The 24,804-nt window shown below is 41.2% G+C and overlaps 1 protein-coding gene across 2 annotated transcripts; it reads right to left on the minus strand.

The window, feature by feature from the left end:
- Nucleotides 1-2,780: 2,780 nt before the first annotated feature.
- On the minus strand, nt 2,781-24,804 carry LOC107263822. Of its 2 annotated transcripts, none has more exons than XM_015731449.2 (6): nt 24,461-24,804; nt 21,617-22,076; nt 6,238-6,381; nt 4,482-4,813; nt 4,066-4,340; nt 2,781-3,929 (listed from the first exon to the last, which is right to left on the minus strand). In XM_015731449.2, the coding sequence occupies exons 2-6, from the start codon at nt 21,927-21,929 to the stop codon at nt 3,212-3,214; spliced, it is 1,782 nt and encodes a 593-aa protein (XP_015586935.1). In that variant the 5' UTR covers nt 21,930-22,076; nt 24,461-24,804; the 3' UTR covers nt 2,781-3,211. The 2 variants fall into 2 exon arrangements, with proteins under 2 accessions (XP_015586935.1, XP_024936683.1); XM_025080915.1 differs by having other exon boundaries at nt 21,617-22,294.

A 24,804-nucleotide genomic window follows, 5' to 3' on the forward strand; every position in this document is an offset into this window, starting at 1 on the left:
GCTAAACGCGTAAACAGAAAACTTTCGCCTATCAAGACGACCGATGGTTTTATATTTGATGACAAGATTTAGTATTTGATTTTACTCGATTCTTAATTGAGTGAAATGATTTTTTTTTTCAAAAAAAAAAATAATATTCCGAGACCTGCTAAAAGATCGTATCCACATTGGCTATGAAATATCAAACGTGAATCTCAGATTTCGAGATCGCTGGATTCGACATAAATTCTAAGGCGGTTAATGGCACAAGGTAGTCGGATTTCCAGTAAACGTATACCTTTTTATATTTATAATAAGAAACGAAAAACGGTGAAGGGGAAGCTTTCGAGTATCTTACGATCGAAATTAAAATCACGGCAATTCCGGGAAATCAAAGAAATATCCCGAGGCAAGATCGTGCGAGTGAGATAAAGAAAAGAAGATTGAAATTGCAGTCGCAGGTACAGGTGCATCAAAGAACATTTTGCCAGTCGTGAGAATCCTCTCGAAGCTACCAGGGATAGAACGTTCGATTCCTGGAGTCGGGGGTTGTTGGTTAGGGCTAAAAATGAGGAGTGGGGATTATTTGCATATTAATTTGCATATTAAAATATGCCTTCTCGATCAGTGGAGCAGCATGCGAAATATGATACCTTATTCCGCGCCCGTCGCATTAACGTTGTAAGGGTGAGTTACACGACCGCAAGGCAACCCGACGGCCATGAAATCGTTCACGCATGCCGATCTTGAAATATGCACCCGTGGACCAAGATCGCTAGTACCGATAAGGTTGTCTGGATCATCTGGAGTATCGATCTATCCTATTTATGTCAAAACCGCGTTTATATGGGACAGATCCAATATTAAATTTCGACCGGATGAAAATCGACGCACCTGTTCGACGATTCCATATACGAGTGCGCGAAATAATTTTGCTAGGATTTTTGCGAAATGTAATCATAAAGCCGCAACGACGTTCGCACTGCATTCTGTGTCGCCGGTACAACGTGGGTGGGTCGGCACGGGACGAGCCGCTAAAAATTAGAATTGTAAATGACGCGGTAAGTATGCAACATCACTTTAAAAGCGACAGCACTTAGTTCTCTCGAAGCCGAGGCCGAAAGTGTAACCCTTTAAGGTGCGTGCACACCGACCAGTAAACATATCACCCACGTATGTCAATAGAGTGAAAAACAATTTTTGCAATTTTTTCTACTTAAAATTTTTTTTTTTTTAAACCACATAGATATCCAACTAGCACGTGTAAGATGTTACCCATGAAAGTATAGATATGTGCATTTGAAATAATTAAAAAAAGATATAGGAAGCATGTGAGCTTTACAGGTATACAGGTAAGCAGTACAAGTAGGTATATGGGATGACATCACATTTTCATATCTCTCCCTTGAGTTCTCGTCATCGAATCATTAAGTGCAGCCCACACGTCTCATGCCATCGGGCACCTTCTTGACGCAAGAGAATGATGTTAGAATTCACCTTAATTAGAATTCGTCATTGTCTGTCACTCCTCATAGTTGCGCAGGCGCATACGAGTTTATCGTATTAATTAAAGTTTGCATGTAATCCTAACAATCTCACATCCCGTCGATAATCATTAACAAGGATGATAGACGTGTATTGCTATAGTGACCTTACTCCGATCATCTATAACCTGATATATCGGTACAGGAATAACCATCAAAGCGAATCGATATTTATTTGCATCTTCAATCCATAAAACTATATGAAGTATCCTGCACGTAGTCATCATGCCTTTTTCAAATCCACCGATGACTGAGTCTCACGGTCCAACAGCGGAACAGGAAGTAGACCTGTTTTCCATTTTCCATGGAATCCTCGCTGCGAGAATCAGTATGTGAGTTAGTTACGTATAAAGAACTCGACTGCAGTATATTATATAGACAAGAGTGTCTATGTTGGCGATGGCAACATACGTGGTAACCATCATGGAAAACTCTTCCCCATAGTTCTCGACAATTATCATTATTCAAGCTGTTAATATTAATGGACGTAATACGTGTCTGCTTGTTGGAGAGCAAAAGCTCCGTGGACTTCACTACTTGGAACGTAATTGAATAGTCGCAGCTGTGCGTATAGGACACGGCCTCGTAAAATGTTAACGGCCTACGGCTAACGCGCTAGCCTTAATCGTATTCCATTATTTCACAAAGTCACGGTCAACTGTTCCTTTGGCTTTTTGCACCTTCGCTTTCTGGGTTATGGGGGATCTAAAAAATAAGTGGATGTGGAAGACAAAAAGACGAAGAAAAAATAGATTTTTCATAGTGAAATATTTTTGTTACGGAATCCAATGTTTCTTTTGAGAGAGAGAAGGTTCGTATTTTTCTATCTTTTGTTTTCGAGTATTTTCATGTGGTTTCTGCGCGAGGAAGAAGCCGTTTGATATTTCTTCTTCGGGAGGATCCAATCATCACTTCCAAGAAACGATGTTGTAGAGTGCAGCCAATGTGCGTGTTGCTTTACCTTACCGTCATGGGATCCCACCACTTAACTTTATCCCGTGTCGCCTCGTTAATTAAGAGCTGTGATTAATCGAGGGATTCTTTTAATTCGCTTCTGTGTTCTCTTTGGTTGATTGCCCGTGTCTCTGGAGTTGACGAAAAGGAAAACGAGAGCAAAAATGTTGTTTGGAGAAAAAGTGGTTCACTCACCTTTGCGCTTGATTTACGCCGGCAGTTGTTCTTGCAATTTGGTCCTTCTCATTTATTTTTAGTAAGAAAATTGGAAATTGATTGTTTATACATGCACGTATATATATATGTATATATTTGTTTGTTATTTATTATACAGCTCCGCGCTAATATACACAACGTACAAATATTACAGGTTTCATTGAGTTCGGGAATCAATCTGTTAGGATGGACGTTAGAAGAGGTTACTCTTTTTTTTTTTCATCGATCGTTATCACGAATTTATTATCTTTCGATAACGTCAAAGTCTCTTATCAGGATCCTCGCAAAAATTATTGCAAGTCCCAGTGGGATAATCACAATGTTAGCACCATAATCATAAATGCCGCGCGTCGCACGTGCTTCCGCCTGAGGTCGGATGGGGATGCGTGAAGTTTACGTCATTTATATTTTACCATATCGATCGTATCGAAACTAAATACTTTTGGGAGATGTGGTACCAAGTAAAAAGTACTTAGGCCGCGTTGTATTCGTATATAAAAATTTGTCAAAATCCTAATTCAGCATACAGTATTATAAATGCCTTCCTCGTCCTCGGTGCTACCGGAAATGTCAGAAAATTCTGAACGGGTTGACAACTTTACGTAACCTCTATCCATTTCTCTGATAGAAGATCTTTTATCAGGAGGCAGCGGCTTTTCCTCGTGTGAACCTTGCAAATGGCTACCAGTGGGTTCGCAGATTTCTGCGTAAATATCCTCCATCCTGGGTGGTGGAGTCGGTGGTAATGGCGTCAGACTGTCCCTGACCTTGGAGTACGGAGGATCAAGATCAGGTTGTGATTGAATCTCAAGGACGCTGGTGGATATAGATCTCTGAACTTGCTGTCTCGATGACGATATTATTGGAACAAGAGAGTTCGCGTCTGACTCTAGACTCGCGTATCTTTCCGGTGTCCTCATGCCGAGTTCCGGTCTCACAGCGAATGTGAAAGACGCTGACTTCTTTGCTGGGTTCCTGCTTCTTCCGCCTTGTGCTATCCTCGAGATCCGATCGAGGAAACCGTTCCCTGTACTGTTGGCGGTTCTTGTGTTGCTACGATCTCGGATTGTTGTCTTTTTAATATGCTCCAGTCCTTCCTTCAGACTCTGGAGGATGGGCTTTGCTTCCGGTTTCGTTTTGATCTCCTTCAGATGGAGCTCCTTTAGTTGGGAACTGGTTGACGTTGGCTTTGGTGGGGCTACCCTGGGTTCAGTTGCTCTCTGGTCCAAAGCCCTTCTGTAATACAAAGCACAGTAACACTTTCCAGGATGAGATCAGGTCACGCAAAATATCTAATAGATCATAATCAGTTGTTGAATTGAAAGGAATTGAGGATTCTTAATAAATAATTAAATACTTTGAATCCAAGTACCTGCATGCTGATAATAGTCGTTGCATCTTAGGTGACGCCAGTAATCTAGCTTCGGATGGACATCCTAGTCTAGCCCTTTTTACTCTAGGAGCAGTTGGTCCGGTTGCTACCAATTCTAGAAGTTCAGGAATCGTTGACCCTGGTAAAGGTCGCTCAGGGACCAATGGCACAGCACAACCCAATACAATGGGTCCTCTCGTTGCACCTTCCAATTGCATCAGACCACTATAGTCTCTTGGCAATGGTATAGGTAACGGTCCAGCAACGAGTCGAACCTGATAAAAAAATATAGAGAAAACATATTTTAAGCTTTGTCAAAAGTCATACGTAAACATGCTGATTCAGTTTACGATCATTAAATTAATTACTACGGCATATTTGATCGTGATGGATTTATTATAAACAGGTTATTTTACCCTAAGGGGAAGATCTCTCCTAGCGAGCTGATGCACTCTGTAAAGTACTGCGTCACTTCCTGTATCAAGGCTTCCGCCCTGGCAAGTCGCGTAGAATTCACCTCGTGCCGAAAGCGGTGCAAAAAGTTCATGACCATGGGAATCAAGGCACTGAGCGTACTGATCTCTCTCGGATGACCTGGAGCTTTTACCCTCGGGCATGCTCCCGATAACACCAGATACACCAGTAGATACGGGAGATCTTCTGGTATCTTGAAAGACCGCGGCAAGCCGTAGTACCTCGCCAGCCTTGACCGTAGTTTTTGTATAATGCGCACGTAGATTTCCATTCTCTATTGCAAACAAAAATAAGCAACATTGTTTTGCCCTATACAAAAAAAAAAGTACCGTCAAAAGCTGCATCCCAGACATTAAAATAAAATACAACTGAAGGAAAATTAAATTTTTGAGGTTACGTATCGTAAAAATAATATTCTCTGTGGTAGAAATGAATTTCGTGAAATAATAATGAAGTATGGTGAATACGATGACGTAGCTTACAAAAGCTGTTGTAATATCGATACGTAGATGGTAAACCTTGTGCACGTGCAGAAAACGTAGAAATCGCATATACGAGCACCGATTGCACTGGTGTAATGGTATAACGTTATATCGTAAGAACCCCATGGCTTTCACCGGACCGCGTGCCTATTACGTTACGTGCGCAACTCGCCTACGTTTAAATGCACGAACGACACTCTACTCTGGGTTACATTAACAGACACATTGACATTCGTGTCACGGCCAGTCGCTGCACCCAAGAAAATAATCTCCCTTACGGCCTCTATCTATGTGCATTGTTGGGTCTATGGCTATAAGCATATAGCTATGTATATACCTATACAGCGCGTCTGTCGCGTCTACGTCGGCATCTCTTCATCGTCGTTAACGGTCTTTCACGTCATCGTCCTTGTACACTTCGTCAACGTCATCGCTGCAGTCTATCCGTCGTTTTCTATTCGTTGCGAAGCTTCGGAAATACCGTGACGAACGGGTATAGCATTTCTATGGAGAAGTTTCGCACATGCGTCGCGAGCAATAATTCAGCCCTAAGGACCAGTTACTGAGAGAAGAAAAATTTTAGGAGAGAAAAAGGCAGAAGCACAGGACATTAATTTTATTGATATTTTTTACGGTAAATTTTCTGAATTGCTTTGCCAAGCAGATAAGACAGTAAAGACGGTCGAGATATTATGATCCAATGTAGGTTTATCCTTTGTGCAAAGTGTGTCTAGTTTAGTACTTTGCGTTTCGTTTTACGAGGCTTAATCGCAAAAGCGGCGACACGTATACGGCCGGTGCTCCAGGCCATAAACACTGTCGGCAAGAGGTAAAACTCGTCGCGGAAAGTCACTGAAAAGTCTGAATACCGAGGAGCGTTCGCGTTCGCGTTAATTGCCTTTTGCGCGAATCGTGTTTTGCCGTGCGTCACGATGCGTGCTGTGCAGCAGTTCTCTCTCCCTGATGATGACGGTCTACTTCGGCCGTTACGCCGCTCTACCTTCCCGTGGGAAAACATGGAGTCTGATGGAGAAGTTTCACGTGGAAACGGTATTCCCTGGTGTCTCTGCGGGTGCGGCCTAATGCGCATCCCGTTTTGCAAAAATTACCTAAGCCTCTTATATACGTCTTGGGACCTTCCTGTCCTAGATATCAAGTATTGTCAAAGTCTTTTCTGCTAATAATTTTTATTTCCCATGCGATCATCAAAACTTACCCATCTTCGAGTGAGTCAGTGTATAAGCACGTAATGGTTTCGCCAGTAGAAACGCAGGCACACCAGCTCTGACCAAGGCACCTATTCTCCTGTAGACTCTGGCACTTCCTGTACCGCTATTGCTGGACACCACGGAGAACCAGCCTGAAAATTGATTAAAATAGGTAATTAAGGTAAACGAATTGACGTTTTCACTAAGCATTTCGAAACTCTTATTTTCCTTTCCTCGGGAAGAACAAGCAGTACCTTCCTTCTTGTACGGATGTATGTGTGTCAGAGAAGGTGCACTGTCATTCCGTGTCTAGTCTGGTAAGGCTGTTTGTTAACGTCCGGACTTCGGTTCCACGAAGGACGTGACAAACGTTACCGTTACCACGTGGAGTGGAACGTGCTCCAATTCAGGCACTTTCCAATTTAGGAAAATTCACTACTGGTAAAACGTGCTTCATTTCGTGATCATTAAATATACTCACGGATCCTAATAATTGATCAGAGTCGACCGTTTTAGGAAGTCAGTGCTACGTACTTCTGTACCAACCACGTCCACCCAATGGATTACATAAAATTCATTTAATTGATTGTCAACCAAATAACCTGTCCTATAATTCATTTACCCGTCATAATAATTCGTCGAATTTCACATAGTTAGGATATATCCAGATGGTTCTTTGCATACGTTAATATTATCACAGTACCGGGAAACATATATGTCAAAATCAAGAAACCTACTTACGGTTCGATACGTAATGCCATGTGTACCGAAAATCTTGGATGGCATTAATTGTAAGTTACCGATCGTAAAGGGGTTTTCGTACGGTGGTACTGGTCGTGGCAATAAGTTAAATTAATAATTTATAACCGATCCAAGAAGCGGAGGGCCTTTACGTACGCAGATAATCGCCGGATAATTTACAGTCGAATGTAAACATCCGTTTCTTGTCGTCGCTATTTACAAGGCGAGGCGTATAACTTGCCAGAGCGATTAGCAAGCCGCTCGCAGTTTACACGGTATCTCCGCCATCTTGGATTGATTTACAACGAGGACTAACGCGCGCTCTCGATGATACTTTTATTGGGCGATGAGGAATTTATTGGGAATCTAGCGGCGTACAAGGCATCACAATGTAATCTTATACTATGGGACCGCCCGAAGGGAATCTCCATAGGGGTGGATCCCTTTGAGATCCCCATAGGTACGATCGACTTCTAGCCGGTTTTTATTTTATTACAGATTTCAATTTTTTAAAATTTTTTATTACATTATTTTTAATATTCCCTTGTCGTAACTTTTCCTTTTTTTTTCTTCGAAACTTAAATTTAAGTGCTTCGTTATATACGTATGTTATATTTATTGCGTTACGTTTCCTCTAATAACTCTCATCGGTAATAGTCTCGGCAACGCGTTCTTAATTAAGATATTCTAGTGGTAAATATAACGAGAGCGAAGTAAAAAAAATATTATAGAACTGGCACACCACTTAATCTTTATTGCCTGCCGATAATTGTCTGACATAGTTGAGACAAGTTGCCGAATATCTGACAGTGCTTATTATGTATTACCTACTAAATCGATAATACAGGTACTGGTCAAAAATACGTACAATTGGTACCGACTCGGATTGGGCCGAAATTAGCGTTGAGATTAAAGAAAGCAAAAAAAAAGAAATGAGTATACTCAAGTCGTTTATGTAATTCTCAAAGTATACCCTTCGCAGCCCGTTAGTAAATCACGGTAAAAAGTTGTTGGCGTGAAAGGACATAAAAAAGGGTGAATATAGGCAAGACGAGAAAAAAAAGAATAGAGGCAATTCTCACACACAATCCTCTTCAGAGAATTTTCTGATGTCCTCGTACAACCCCGTTACGAAGTTCGCATTAAACTGCCTATGAATTAGAGACAGTACTTTTTTATCATTTTTACAAAGAATTCCATCTTTTTCCGTGGTTTACTTTATTGGCTGGTTATTATATATAATGACGATGTCATTCACCGTACTAGCAGTTACCTTTTGATTATTTTTCACTTTTCTTATATTATTAAACCCACCTTCGGTTCATGTCGTGATCTTAGGGTTACACGTGGGTAAGAGATATTGATCCTTTCTTGAGTCATCGATCGCTCATCCACGGTCCGGTAACGGTAACCGGTAAAAGATCATCAGTGTACGAAGATGACTCTGACGAAGGACGACAGCGAAATATTTAGACAAGGGGTTGTCTCATTGATCAATAAAAGACAAAAGTTTCTATTGGCTAATGCACAGTTGGTGGAATGGTTATTATTTATTGAAGATCGATAGATCAAATCGATTGCTCAATCACAGCGCTATTGCAATTGTTAGGACAATCGCGAAAGGCGCGTATACGCTCCTGCCTTGAAATTCAATGATGGATCATTCGAAGGTGGTAAGAAGAATAGACGTGGTTCTAGCCAATCGAGGTTCATGAATATACTCATATACATATTGTATAATAATCAAACTCACACAATGCCAGGGATCTAGGTTATTAAGAACCAGCTTGTTCGAGCTACTGCAATGATCCTGCCAGTCGCTTGAGCAAGGCGTGTCCACAATTGGCGACTCTATCATCGGCCTCGTGTCGATTACAGCGACAATATCCGGTAGTCATCCGCCGTCTGATTTGGACGTTATAACGAAATAATAATAATTCAATGAAATTACGTTATTTACCTGGTAGTTGGTATTCATGTCGCTGGTATATGAGTACGTCGTTAGGTATGTTTAAGCCGGATCCACAATAATGGCCAAGTCATTCTTTAACACCTTGCCAAATAATTTTTCAATTGATTTCACTGACTGTCAGATCGTCTAAAGTGTCAGGGCTGCGATAGTCGATGATAGGCTATTTGTGCGTTGCATCATTTCTCAAGACCATCCTCAGGTAGGTATTTAATCATCATAACTGATCTTGCTTGTGAATAGGCGATGCCACTTTCGCCGTAGAATAATTATTATCGAAAAGGACAGTTACGACGCTTCTTACTGTAATGGCGCTGGGTATATACGAGGATCCTGTAAGATCATCTAATTAAGAGCGATCCTTAGATGGGTGATTAATGTCGGAAGACTCGACTGTTATTTCCACGTAAATAGCGTAATAAGATCGCGCAGTAATTTACGTTCGACGTTACGTACAGGAGGTAGGTATGTATCCTACTGTAGGATGTGCATTTGTACCTATTGCCAGGATAAATAAAGGGTACAGTAATTCATATTATTCCGTTATAAAGAAGATCCTCGTCCGTGATAGTCCTAGGAGATGGTGCTTTTGTACGAGTGCCCAAGCCGATTTAATTATACTCGACGAGGGAGGTGGAAGGCAAACATCCCTTAAATAAAAATAATATCCATCCGAGTTACGTTGTTATTTATGGGGAACGAGTCCGAGTCGTGAGATACTCCAGACACTTCATGGTTCGGTTCAACCCGTTACTCAACCATGAAAAAATGAATCCAACGCCAGGATCAGGATCGGAATCAGGACTGGGATATGATCTCGATAAGAGCACCGCGTGTATTCTATGATATACATTAATGCATCAGCATGGGGTTTGTGCTGTTACAGTTAGCAGTACTGTTCGTCATTAATATGCGATTAACTCGGATTTCTATATACCCAAGATCACGACTGGACCAGAGTCTGTGATCTGGAAAGATTATGAAAAAATATTATTCCAATGGTCAAGAAACCAAATGATGCTTTACTATACACATTTTCTGTTATTATAGCAATATTATTTTTATTCAACGATTTCGCCGATCCAAATGTTTATCTCTGTTGGCGAATCTCACACAGGTCATAACTACCAATCAGAGTGAACAAGCTATTGGGGGATTTCGAAAAGAGATTTGCCACGATTTCATTCTGACAAGTGTGTAAGGAATTTCTCTGAGCACGTATGTTATTCGTTTCTCTTGTTTAGGCCATTACGTAACACGGGCCAGTTATGCTAAATTCGTTGGCTGGTTCAAAATACCGGTAATCATTAGTTCGGGCCACTACCAAATTCCTCGGTCCAGATCATACGGATCATTCGCGTCATCTCGGAGGTCAGAGCAAGTTGGCAGTAAGAGTGAATTCCTCAGTTGGCTTTCACGTTATGCAATAACTCACTATACCCCTCGTTATTGTGTGTAAGCGTATAAGTACCACAGCAGCATTCGCCTTCATATAGCATCGATTATACCGGACTGTAGATAGAGATATAAGAAATAACGGGTGTTCAAAAAAGAAAATTGATAAAAATAATCCTAACAATCTTTTACTACAAAATTAATCGTACTACGTATATTTCATTGAAGCAGTTACTAATTTTCTATTATTAGAAAATCAGTATATGCATGGAATTATGAAATGAGAACCAATGGCGCTTAAGGGTGAATTCTCAATAAATAATCGACACACTCTCCTGACCTTTCTCCCTCCTCATAAGGTCTTATTCTTATTGGAATTCTTCCTATATAAATGCTACGTGTCAACCTGAAAGGCAATCGTGCCAATCCCTGACCAGCATTCAGTATAACGTTGCGTAAGGCAGCCCATTTTCATTATGGCTCTCCTGCCTCCCATCTGTCCGGATAGTCTCGAGACCCCAACACTCCGATGCCACCGTGCCAATTTTATATGCAAAATCCATGCAAAAAGTGAGGATCACAATAAATAATGATCGCCTGCAAATTACACAGCAGCATCTCATTTTTACTTCATCCCGCGTATCCACCTCGGGCCACGTATCGTTATATACACGCGCGAATCGCGAACCACGCCTTTGAGAAAGGAGAAGCCGCCGCGATTCCTGTAGCAAATTGATTTTAAGGCACAGACAGCTCGTTAAGGATTTCGAAGGATGCGAATGATCGAAATTAGTCTTTGTTTCGCTAAAAGATCACAGTGCTTGTCCCACTTGACAACTGCCTTCCACTATCTCAATTTTTATCGTATTAGTTGTCACGTGTGTTCCTTTCCATGAGGTAAGTAGAATATACCATCAGCCAGTCCCATTAGTTCCGCTGAAATATTTAAAACTGTTGTCCGAATTATGCTGGATACCTCATTTCTTTACCATTACTCGGATCTCACGCAGGAAGATCGGGAAAGGCTATACGGTTCGCCGATCCTGAAGCGTCATTGTAAAATCATTTTTTTTTCACAACCGATGTTGACTTTATTCTCATGAGTCCGTTTCTTTGATCTAACGACAAGTAGCGTAGTTGACAAAGAAAATAAGCGTAACACTAAAGTTTCACTACAGCTACCGTAAGGAAGTAAAAGAAAAAAAAAGTCTTTGAATTTCCTGCAAAAATAAAAATTCCATAACAAATAAATACATATCAACCGTACTTTTCACTCTGAAAAACAATGACATTCTTACAGCTTCTCGTAAACCGACGAGCACTAAAATTAAATAAATTTCGAAATCTCCATGAAAACGCAAATGCGAACGATCCATAAACCAACGAAGAATACAGTGGCATAAGCCTGATTACACGATACCCGTATAACCAAGTAAGTATTGAGGTATGCAAGTAAGCAAGCAGACGAAGTAAAAGCAAGCAAGGAAATTGAAACAAACGATCCGTGCAAACGGTGCACGTAATGTACCGTTTATAAAGAAAACGAGAAGAGGTTCAGGAAATTCAACGAATTTTTACAGGTAAAGAGAAATACGCATCGAGGAAAAGCATTATGCAAATAGCAGGTGCGATCTGCGAGAAATCATCGTTAAACGAGAATCTTTGACGACCATAAGAACAATACGATTCTCATGGCAGAAAGATGCGCCATAGAGTATACATATAAAGCCACTAGAAAAACATGACTGGTCCTCGGGTGGAAGAACCCCATGTGACCAAAGTAGCGTGGGCGTTTCACTCTGGCTGACAGGACTCCACGCACGTGATTGCATAACGCATGAGTGCGTTACGCGTATGACGTAATTAGAATCGCGTGCATGAATTTCCAGGTACAAGCAGCTTCCTAGTTAACCTATGAACCCTGAGTGAGGGGGTGAGGGTGACGAAGTGCTGGAAGAGGGAAGTGGGTGGGGACGAGAATACCAGAAGAGGAATGCAAGAACAATAAAGAGGCGTGCGTAACGAGATGCATTTGCAAGACATTGTCGAGTCGTCGGTAGTGCACGGTGTGGGCGTACCATAATAAGTTGCCTGATGACGTCTCAGGTACACGGAAGATGAAGCTACTCCAAGTATACATATAGTAACGGTAGCAGGCAATGCCTACTGTACTAGTAATCGCAGTATATCTCACGTGTAAATATATCTTGGAAGTTACTAGGTACAAGGGTGCACAAGATATTTAACATAGGGAACTTTCGTCCTGGTTACCTTGGCATTCTGTTCTGGATACCGATTAAAAGAACTATGGGCAGTGACCATTGATCACGATTCCAAGAAGATTCACATGTGTATAAACGAGTATACGTCTGGATCTGATCTTCGACCCACTGCATTAACTCCTGCATTCCCCATGCAAATAGTAGACGTACGTACCCTAGCATTACTTGCATCGAGAAATCCTCTGGTAACTTCTGTGTAGTCAATTTTTACCATAGACTTTCTTCGTAGGCCTCGCGCATCTTTTTGTACGATGAGAGATCAGAGACACGAGCATTAACTATGAATCCTTTACGGCAACCCCGAGGTTCTTGCTTATATCTGTATTCGATATATATATGTATACATATACGTATAGCATGGATAATCAATAATAATTAATACGTTACTCCATACTCATCGTCATAGGCATTGTAATGGTAGGGTACGAGAGCGTGAGCCGGGAGCACGTTGATTTTTATCTAACCGATCATGCAGCCGACAAACGAATGAGCCGAATACTTTCTCCTTTCCAACCTGAGGAGTTCCGACCTTGTCCGTAGTCAGCCTCCTGGCCTCCTGCTACGCCACTTTCAATTTCTTCCGGGTAAACTAATATTACCTGTAGCCTTACGTCTTACGTGTGCTGTGCTTTACTACTGTAACACTTATAACGGAGTTTCGATCGTCGATCTTACGAATTCGCGCGATGAAGCGTGTCGACCGTGAAAGTTACGAAGCCATTGATTGCTTTTATACCAGACGATAGAAAATGAGAGGAAAGTTTAAAGCCGATAGAAAGAACGCTGTTATAGTTGGTAGATCGTATATATTCCTCAATTGAAATGCACGAGTGATTTTAGTACTGTAATGGTAGTCCTACTACCTGTAGGAGTACCGGAGGTATATCTATGTTGGATGCTGGTACCACGTGGTTAATATAATAATGGGAACCGATGTGAGTATGCGAGACTAATCGATTCGGAGATGGATGCAAAAGCGAGGCGAAGTGCAGGGATTTTTAAAAGTGCATTGGAAACGTCAAAGCTCAGCTGATAGGACGCTTGGGATATCAGCCTGTGGCGACATTGTTCGTGCGTAACTTGCTGGCACTTTGTTCGCTTTCTAAGGAATTTGCCTGCAGCAGCGACACTCTGCGCCGTGAAGCGACTGTATCTACTGTGCGGTGCTTCAGGATTCAGAGTCCTCGTGACCAGTCTAGTCAGTAGGTAGAGAATTGTACTGGCTGCTTGCTAAGGCGATATCAGCTTGGATGACCTTGCGATGATCCTGCTACTTGGTACGGGAGGATCCTGGATGGTAGAGCATGTTAAAAAAATGATCCCGATGCAACGTCTAACTCGTAATATTTCTTTGAGGATGAGCAAAGGAATGATCCAGGATCTAGAATAAGTTGACTGATTCTATAAATTTTATACAATCGATGCAAAGTCCTGGACGTAGGAATTGTTCGCGTTTCATCCTACAGAACTTCTATGGGCTCAGGATGCATGGCTATATATGGTGATACGTCTTTGGCATAAATTCTACTGACGGTTATAATCTGTAAATGTGGAAGGATAATTACTATCAGTATTTAATGAGCAGTTATGACTCTACCTTGTCACTCGGAGGCATACATGTACTCCTGATATGTGGGTACCTTTACTCAGCAGGGATACAGGGTAGCGACAAGCTCGAGGTAGAGATAAAAGTCGATCGCCTCGAGCCAATTACTAGTAGCATGATAGGATAGGGTATCCCACCTATGAGAAATCAGAAACTCGTAACGAATTATAGCCTGTAATTAACATAACGCACAACGAGAGCTACAACCTCAATTACGTTGAACCATCGAGGTACCCACCTTCCTGCTATTACCTAACAAACGCTCTCAATAATCTTGAGCCATTGGATCTGGACATTTTCGTTTGCCCCGAAGGTATCGGACGCTTTCGAATAGCAAACTTTATTTGTCCGACGAAAAAATTCTTAATTCACGAACAGATTAAATGAAACTTCACACCGAGTAATATCTTTGAACCGGATCAAAGGAATGCGAGCGGCTGTCGTGGAATTAGTCAAGATTCAAAATTTGTTCTATGGCACTTTATATAATTTTTATTAATGTTTCTTGATTATTTATATATAATGCTATGGAAATTGTAAATGTATATATGTGTATACATTATGTGGATATATAAACGTAAAAGGAATAACCTCCTAGGTGGATGGGTTAAACAGCGCGTTTAACCTTTACGAAGATTTCAGGCTGTATTCCGCACATCGAGGCGTCTTGCGGAATGGTCTAACATTACTTTGCGTGGTCATAATACTGGAAGTATACGGCAAGAGCAAAACCGGAAACGATTAGTCAGATTACGTGATCAGAGCACCGTTGGTCTCAGCGCAGCCTGTAAGTGTGCTACGTGCTACCGGTAGGTAGGTAGCTGGCCAGGCCAGTTCTAGCGTTGTAGAGTTAAGGTTTTGATTGCGTTAAGCCTGTATTACACGTGTTCTCGCAAGCGCGCCTATACAACTGGATCTCATGCCATAGACTTCTAGAGAGAAATCGTGATGAGTGGGTTCTGGAAGACGATCTTCCGGGAAGCGATAGCTCGGCCATTGCTAATTTGGCCACCACCCTCGACTTTCAAGGAATCGTAAAGCTAATCGAGGCCTTCAAAGAATTCGCAATTTCGGTTCTGTAGTGTTCGGCGCCCAAATACCAAAATGTCCGGATGACCAGATGATCATCGTTGTTGACTAATTTTGTGGCGTAGAGACTCGCGAAAGTTTCTATATCTGAAATAGCAACGGAAATCTATGAGGAGTCAGAAATACTCATGAAGTCTCGACATCCCGGAGCATAAGTTAACATAAACACGCAGCATTATCGTTACGCCAAGGCGCTGTTAAACGCGAGATCCTCAACCGTGTGTTTTATGCGCATAACTGTTGAAGTGCACGCCCGTACAGGATGGAGGCTGCACGTCACGTCGTAACGTGTATTACTACTATACTCTGCCTGGTTCACGGCTATATAGGTACGTCATGCAATCTTGAGATTCTCCGATAAAATATGAAAAACGAATGGTTCTTAAATTATTATAACAAAGATATTTATCGAGACGAGGATATAAATTTTAAGGAGTAAATAAATAATGAACCAACATATTAAACGAGGCTAATGGTAAAAGGATTCACTCGGTTCTTACGAGAGACTCTCGGGTGAAACTAATTCCCCAAGCACTGGCCGAAAGAGCACGTTTAATTCCGCAAGAAATTTCCACAACTTGGACTTCACGGCTGTTAACCAGCTGCGGCTTAATATCGCTGTGTGTCAAGGTGACTGTTGATTCGTGATCTAGTAAAACGACGGAAAGAGGAAGATAAAGAATAATTTGCACTATGCAAATGGTTCAGACGATACACAGATATTGCCATGACGACACATTCTGTTTTAGCACGAATTCACATGTAAAAGAAATCACTACACTTAATCGATGAAATTATTAAATCACCCTAAAATTTTTCGTCGCACATCCGATCTACATACTCATATATGGTGTACGGATGATTTCTGGAAATACTAAAAAATTTCAAAATTTTTTAAAAATAAAATTGAAAAAATATAACTAACGGGTTATCAGCAAAGAAAAAGTATCCATGGTGGTTTCATATGGTAGAAGCAGCCGACCTTCGGTATTTTGCGTGGCGGACAAACCCATAACGACACGTCACGCGTTCTTAAATCCAAAGACAATAGACACGCGCACGCGTCCAGGAATACCGTAGGTGCGAACCAATTTCTTGGTAAATTGTTTCAGCAGTCCGTTACCGAGCTTAGTAGCGAGATAATGACGCCGGACATTTTCGTAATTAGCACAACGGCCAGTGGGTTAACAGTAAATTACCATATTGAAAGACTTGAATATTCATGCGACGGCTAAAGGAAAGTGGTCCTTACGTATAAGAGAGCGTTTCGCTCGTAGTAGAATTTCTGTTCTCACGTGAGATCAACCTTGGGATGATCCCGGGAAGCATCTCGCGTATACATGATACAGGCGAGCATAAATATCTGGCGAATATCGCTAGATAGTCGCGATCCAGAGAAGGCGACGGGTTAAATGACTTTCTTAATTAAATTACTATCCCACATAGTTAGATGGTGCACGCAGATATCCATACACTAAAGCCGATTAATTCACTCGGTAAATGCAGCTTTCAAAACTGGTCCATATTCCTTCTTAATACACAAGACACTAGGTTCGAAACGCGTTAACGCACTCCTGTAATGGGATGCTCATTAGATAAGAAGATACACTCACGGTTATATATTGGTAATGCAATAAGGAAGATTGAGCATAGAATATAATAAATAAATTCACGAGGTCCCATCGTCGGCCTGGGGTGATTTCAATGATCAGCAAGAACCAGCATCCTCGCGTCTTGGTACCACGACGCGGCAGTTGTAGGCGCGCATAAATATCTATAAATATGGCGCGGGCAGATCTACGTAAGGTTGCATATTAAATTACTTTCTTAAGCAGCGCGGCTGGCATATCGAGTCAGCGCGTTGATTAAATGCATCCAGTCGACTGCGTACAATAAGAGGTCTCTTACGGGGGCCTCTGTGATGTTCATGGGTGTTCACGGACACTGTTCACTCCGGCGGGCAATGGTGGTCGCTGTAAACCCGATGCTAATTATTCTAGTCCGTGTGAGCAATTTGTCGGCTACGGGAACGTATATTTAATACCGTAGAGCTTCTGGCCCCCTGGGTATTTACATCTGTGGCGAATACGCATAGGAACTCTGGATACCACGGGTTGCGAGAGAGATACCATAGGATTATAGTGCTTGAACCGACTTCTATTACATACCCCCTGAGGTTATGGGGTATCCTATTCGCGGGATCGAAAAAGAGAGCAACGTGATAGGAAGATTCCCCTCGAATCCAGAATGTCTACGTATACCCTTATTGGGATAAATTTTCTTTTTAACGTTTCTTCAAAATTCCTCAGAATCTTTTAACTCCGTCGAAATGCGATCCAACTAATATCCACTTGCAGGACGAGACAACATTTTTTTTCTATGCTCCATATATACCGTACAGTACGTTGTTGCTCTTGTGGCAAGTATCTAACGTTTACTTGGTAATACACGTGATAAAACATCCAAGAAGCGGGAATGGCTTCTTGTCGTTACACAATCCAGCCGCACCTTCGATGTTCGACATAATAATTCATTTACCAAACGCTGAATAACTCGATGTTACCATGGCGTGGATATACTCCGTCAATATATGTATGTGCATATCAGTGGTGTATGGTAAGCCGAAGAAAAAGTGACGCCGGTATACATACCGATAACGTTAGTCGCAATTCGAAACCGGTCGGGCGTTACCATGACGTCGAGATCGGTTTTCGTGGTAGAAACGTGTAGAGATAGTAAATAAAGTATTAATGAGAAAAGAAATACCTCGGTCAAAATGAACGAGAAAAAAAACATAAAGCCGATACCGATCAACCGATCAAGTATCCTTGATAAATGGATTGAACGTTTGTCTACGGAGAAAAAAACTAAGATTCGCGAAGGAGCAAATCAATTATTAAAAGCATCGTCACTTAAGCTCTTGAGAATAATTCAAGAGGAGGAAAAGAACATTATGATATGTGCATTCGAAGCGAAGGTTACTTATTTATAGGGCTTCTAACTGGAACGATCTTGAATACACGTGACGTCGAGATATCGAAGATTAAGCTTAATTATTCTACCGAGCATAATAAGAAAGAACGCCGTCTCGAGTCTCGTGGTGTATATAAGGTAAAGAAAGAAAAAGAAATCCTGCCGCCTTCGAGACTTCGACAACTCGAGACTCGAATACCTCGATGCTGCAGGAGCAAGACAGCCTCTATGCTACGACCTTCGCTAGATCGATCCACGTTCTGCGACTCGTTGATGCTCGCTACATGCCAGGAATAGCTTGCCATCTAGCAAGCCAAGTCGTAACTGAGAATGATGACACGTTGGAGATCGTACGAGCTCATAGCTGTAAGACGTAAAGAGTGTAGTAAGGTATATATATATATGAGAGCTTGAGAATATGGCCGATAGAGTCTGGACTGAGGGTGCCTTGGTACTTGGAGGCAAAGTGGGCGAAATAGCGATCGAGTGGCTATGGAATAAGGAGATATCGTTAGTTCGTCTCTCGTCTTAGTAAGGACTTGGGTGGAACTAGAGAGTCTATTCCACGACCCGCCTCAACCTGACTACGACCGATCGTAAACTCGACTCTCGCGCAGCTCGTCGAGGCTGAACTTTCGATTTCGCGGTCCGGCACTCGCGCCTTCTCCGGTTCGTTTCTCTTTCTATGGATGTTCCTTCACCTTAGAACTCTTCTCCCTTTACTCTTATTCTTCCTCCTCCTCTTACTCCGCGCTCGCGCGCTCATAAGATTTATGCAAATCTGGACAAGCGCGCCAGAACGCTCTCCTGTGCACGCGGCTTAGGCTTTGTGCCCGCTTGCGCACTTCGCCCGGCTGCGCTCTGAAATACGTACTGCCACGTATTTCTGGCTGTAAATCACAGGGTTATGCATTGGAGGTAGCGCGGGTTCACTTCCGCCCGACAACGCTCAACATTTCAGCATTATTTTCACCCACGAGTGAACCCGAGAGAGATTCCTTCCTTAAGTCGCTCTTTTGACTTGGATGCAAAAGCGCTATTACGCGCGTACAGGCAGCTTCTCGTTTTATTGGTAAGACTTATATATGCGTGGGACAAATTTTATTATATATCGTTTTACCATTTTCTTTTTGGCATTCGAGTAAATGCTCGAGTGTCGGAACCTGTATACCGGGTAGGACCATTCCATATGCCATTATTACAGTTCCAGAAAATAAATTCAAGGGAATCTCGGTGTCTTGTATATACCTTCTTATGATGACGGGTTTTAACCGCGCTTTAACAGCGTATCTCAACAGCCACTATAAAGATAGGCTTTTTACAAGGAGCCCAGGTCCGAGCACATAAACTTAGTCCCCAGCGCACCTGATAGACAACTCCAAGGCTAGGTGTAGTGATAATACGCGCAGCGTGGAAGAAACGGGTTGACGCTGGAGGGGATGCTGAAGATGAAACCGAAGAAAGATCCATTATTGTTTACGAGTAGGCAACTAGGAAACTGGAAAGTTCCTGCCAGACACAACAGGCTGCAGCGTCTGTCAGGGTGGAAATGTAAACATAAAAAAAAAGAATAAATACCGGAATTACGTATATAGCCAAGCATGCTAATTTTCTGAATTCCCTATGACCTCGTACGGTAGCAATAAGATTTCGTCACTCTTATCGGATTCGATATTAAATTTCAAAATTTCGTCATTTTCAAATCAACGTTATCTCAACCTATGCGGCTTGATAGCTGCAGTGCCTATATAATTTATAATTCACTCCTTTTCATTCACAGCTATCACATAAGGTTATGCTAATACGATTTGTATTTTATCTCTAACCATATGTCACTGACCACCTACCACTGGCCAGACTGAATAATAGACAGGCGACCTCGCGATCGTTACACTGGGGTACCTCAAGGTATACATACCGATACACGTGTAGGTACTCCTGTTACTGTAAAGGTATTTAAATATACCGACAGTGAGACAATATTATATTATAATTCACAACACGCTCTCGCGGTATTACCTCATGCTTTCCTATAACTATTTATAGAGCGACGCTTGGGCGCAGTTTAGTCACTCTAGGCGCTTAGGACTCAAGACAATCGTGTCTCTAAATGATTTCAATTTATTGGGTGGAACAAATATTTGTTTAAAGCGACACTCGTCAATTTTAATCTGGTACACGCAACTTTTAATAGGAATTGTCTTTCGCTCTGGTTAAAACTTGTCGTAATATATTTCTGTGCTCAGTCGTTGATAATTCTAGTGTAAATTGGCGCCACGAGTGGGCGAGACAATTGAATAGGTAAAAGAGCACGGGGACGCATTGTCAGTTTTGGAATACTCGATTTGTTACCATTAACATTTTTATCGAGTACAGCTTCCTTTAGGAGATTTCGCAAGATTTCATCCCCACGCGTAAGTTTCTCGAATACCTTACAATAGCTATTAACAAGGCACTCTTCATTGTTGAAACCTCCGTTACCACCCACAATCATCTGTTACTTTCATTATGTAGAATTGACTTATATCACCCGATGCGCCTGCTATATCGTTACTCTAAAGTTAACATAGTAAAGTGTATCTAGTAGGACGGTGACTGGCAGTGTACTAATGCGTTAGAAAAACTAGTCAACAGCTGTCATTAATGTATTAACTACCGTAGGTAGAGCGATGAATATTTTCATCCAGCGTGAAGTTATAAAAAAGCACATGCTAGTATATGCATGGTTAAGAAAACGTAACGAAGGAATAGAATCTCATCTTACATTTTGAAACTATTACGAATCGATTCGGTACTCATTTGGTCCATCGGCACCCTTCGTGATAAAATGATCTCCATTGGATGCTGAGTAACTGTACCTACCTACCAGCAGCAGGCAAGCCGCAGGCGGGACAGTTACAGATGAATGGGGCTAGTCCCCCTGGTCTTGTAAAAACAAAAGAGAAAAAGAGAAGAAGAAAACCTCATACCGTAGAAGGATTATTTATTAACGGTTCATTTTGCGACCAATCTGCTGCCACACGCTTAACGTTATGCAATCAGCCGCTATTTCGCCGGCGATCGAATAGTTTGATAAGATTGGCCGAATCGATCGATCATCGCGATCAAGGTGGTATTGTGATGTACGGGTATCACCATTGGTCAATTTCACAATAGCGATTCTATTCATTTGGACAGTGTTGAATCATCGTCGGCATCACGGTACTGTCGAGCTACTCATTGTGAATGGTAATTTCAATCTGAAGCTGAATAACTATCGTTCCTTGATTGCTAATATTTTTTATTTATAATTTTTAATTAAGTCATTTAAATATTTTTATATATTCACTCACCAGGATATCCTTCGGGGATGACTATTTCCGGTCCAACTTTGACGTCGTGCCGATAACGATGCATCAACAGGGTTGCTGTTACTCTGAGTGATCTTTGTTGCTGCTTATACAGGAGAATCGGTCTTCCACCAGCACCCTCTACTCTCACTACCCTTGGTAAGGAGAATCTGTCCAGAAATTCACGTAGGGGTACGAATCCACCCCCGGGACCGGCTGCTTCGGCAGTGGCTTCACGAGAACTTGGTAAAGAGTCATCACCGGTCCCTGTTGCTTCGCCGCTCGAGAGAGTTGAGAATTCACCACTCGATGACATGATGACTTGGGACTCTTCGGGTACTCGAGGGGGTCTTTATCGATTGGCACAGATCCGTGAACCGGTCGCGTACGATTCACATTCTCGTCGCGTGAACCAGCGAGTTCCCCAAAACTCGATTTCACTCGAAGCCTTTCTTTTTCAACCCTGAAAACACGTTTTACGACGTGACATAATAATCACCGAGTTTGACTCTGACATTCTTTTCACCTGATAAGAATTTCCTCTTTCTTACTCTTTGCTCTCAGATAAGCATTGTACGCACGGAAGATTCACGGTTTCCGTGGTTTTAAAGATTCTCAAGGTTTTCTTCCCAAAATATACTACGTAAATGTACCTTGAACCTAGCTTTGAATTACGTTTCTCTAAAAAAAAAAGAAGTAGAATGCTTAAGTAAAATCGTTATTTCATAAAGACGTCGGCCTTGAGTGTCGTTGACCGAGACAGAAAAAGGTTTTAAGATTTACAATTTTTTTTAATTCTATTAACGGATACTAAAATTTGATGATTATGATAAATACAAAATGAATGAATAATAAATTATTTGTCATAGCATTCGTTTTTTTTTACAGTTTTAGCACCTCGGGCTTTCGTACGATCCTACAGTGTGCACGTGCAGGAAATTCCATATCGGTTTAACAAATGCACTAGTATTCAGCAGCACGGATGCAATTCTACCGAGTGACTTGCACCTATAATACCTCGCAGTCGCGCCTTTATCGTACGACACGGATGTTGCATACGAATGACGAAAATTAATATTCCACATATGTAAGTTATGATGCGTGACATGTGTAGGGGACGCCGCGTATTATCTACGCTCTTAGCCATGAATACTCATGAGAAGAAAATGCATCGGGGAACAAATTTCTTTGCAAGAGCTACCGGTATTCTCACCTTGCACACTCACTTGCAATGGACTGCAACGCGGTACAGTGTTCGATAAATCATTAGAAGTCCCCTAGGAATTGCATGCGGCAATATTGGCATAGGAGCCTTGACAGATTTCTACAAGTCTTGTAACACGAAACACCTACCATTGGAGTTTGCAGTTACTGGTGATTAAATACTTTTAAAAATTTTGCATAATTTTGCAGAATCAACTACAATACCGAATAAAAATTTCTGACGTCCAAAAATATTTATCGCAAATTTTTTACAAAATTGCAATAGCGTCATATTTATATACCAAATACAGAAACCACTATAAGATACTCGTATATTTATCTGTGTAGATTTTCTATGGTGTTCCTATAGAGCTTACAAGCTTTCCTGTTTGTAGTTCATACCGTGACAATTCCATTGTTCCTTCAGAGCATTTTTTTATTTTTCAAAATTTTGTATGCAACCCTCGATACTTTCAATCTGTATTTTGTATTCTGGTCAACGTTATCCCAGCATCAATGTATACGATGTTCCTTTCAATATATGTATACGCATACTTGCGCACTAATTTTTTTCCCCCGTATACTTCGTCATTCGTTAGCTCGGTAACTATACGTCAAGGTTATCGTCTTCATGGAATTACGATTTCACTCCTGAGAGAAGATCTTTCCAGACTTGTTTCTCGTCCTGGTCCATAAAGGCTCTAATGTAAAATTCCTCAGCTATTTGTATATTAGCAGTATTCAGCTGTATCAGGGCGTTCAGCATAGCCAGTTTTTTATCAAGTCTCAGTAAAAAAAAAAATGTCAAAAACTTTTGGAATAGGATGGGATTTTTGTATTACAACTTCATTTATCCTGCAAGACACGTGTACTCATGTTTTACATATGTAAATACATAAGTTAAGTATATACCGGTTAAGGGTTAAATCCCACAAGTCCTTTTCATTCTGTCGAGTGGTATACAATTAATCATTGCTTGCTCGAGTAATTTAAAGCTCAAGATCTTACGGCACTTCACTTCAATCGCGAATTATAATTTGCTACTATTAATCATCCCTTGAGTCAGCTGATTGGATAGAGTGCTGATTCAATGTCCCTAGTCATGTTAACGATAATGTGGCCATGTTTTATAGTATTCAAAAAGATTTTTTTTTTTTAAATTAATTTTCTCACTCTATATATGTGTATATGTAAAAATATGTATTAAATTTTGTTGTGCCTAAATCACTGCATAAACTTTTTTCAAACGTGACGAGTAATTGTAAAGCAGCGACGTGGGCCAAGGTATAAAAATATAATAGCAGTAGCAGAAATCCATTAGTTTTTCGAGTCTGGTGTAAAACCGCAAGTGAGCGTGACTAATTTGCATGACTGCCTTTATGTATTTTTAAGAAAATTCAAAGAGTGATACAAGAGAGTCACGTTTACAAATTCAATACAGTAATATGCTTTCCCCTTCCATGGACCAGGAATAAAATAAATTAAAACGATGATTGAAAATGCATTAGCTTGTTTCAAGTGAATAAAAAATTACTATTGTTCACACTATTAAATTTCTGATTTGGCATTCGAATTTTTCAATGATTCATTCGATTCGAATTAATCGACCCGTGGTAATATTTATCGATCAACGTAGAGACTTACAATTTTTAATTTCATCCAAGAGGTTCTCGTTTGTTTCCTTTTTCTTTTAAATTAAAACTCAAAAAGCACCAAATATCATTAATCCTCTTCCAATCTAATCGCTGTATCCTTCGACGTGTAAAAACTAGAACATTTCCCGAATCGGAATCATCGAGTAAACTTCTTTATGTGATTATAGTCCTTTGTTATTAACACCAAAATTTTTCCCACGTGCAATACCACGATCGGTCACGATCCTAACGCGATCTTACGGGTTCTGGAAAGCGCCACGGAAAACCGAGCGCGACAGGCGTCTCGACGCTCCGAACGAGATCGTGCGACTGAGCATACAAACTGCAGGGACG

Source organism: Cephus cinctus, unplaced genomic scaffold (genome assembly GCF_000341935.2).
Source record: "Cephus cinctus unplaced genomic scaffold, Ccin1 Ccin1_scaffold0160, whole genome shotgun sequence".
NCBI classification, from domain to species: Eukaryota; Metazoa; Arthropoda; class Insecta; order Hymenoptera; family Cephidae; genus Cephus; species Cephus cinctus.

What these genes read in the sequence shown, in the direction of transcription:
- LOC107263822 (XM_015731449.2), bottom strand. Translation starts at nt 21,929, where the DNA reads ATGTCATCGAGTGGTGAATTCTCAACTCTCTCGAGCGGCGAAGCAACA. An exon ending in CATCCCCGAAGGATATCCTG is followed by an intron (nt 6,382 to 21,616) that starts GTGAGTGAATAT and finishes ATCAATTTTCAG; the next exon opens with GCTGGTTCTCCGTGGTGTCC. An exon ending in ACTGACTCACTCGAAGATGG is followed by an intron (nt 4,814 to 6,237) that starts GTAAGTTTTGAT and finishes TGTTTGCAATAG; the next exon opens with AGAATGGAAATCTACGTGCG.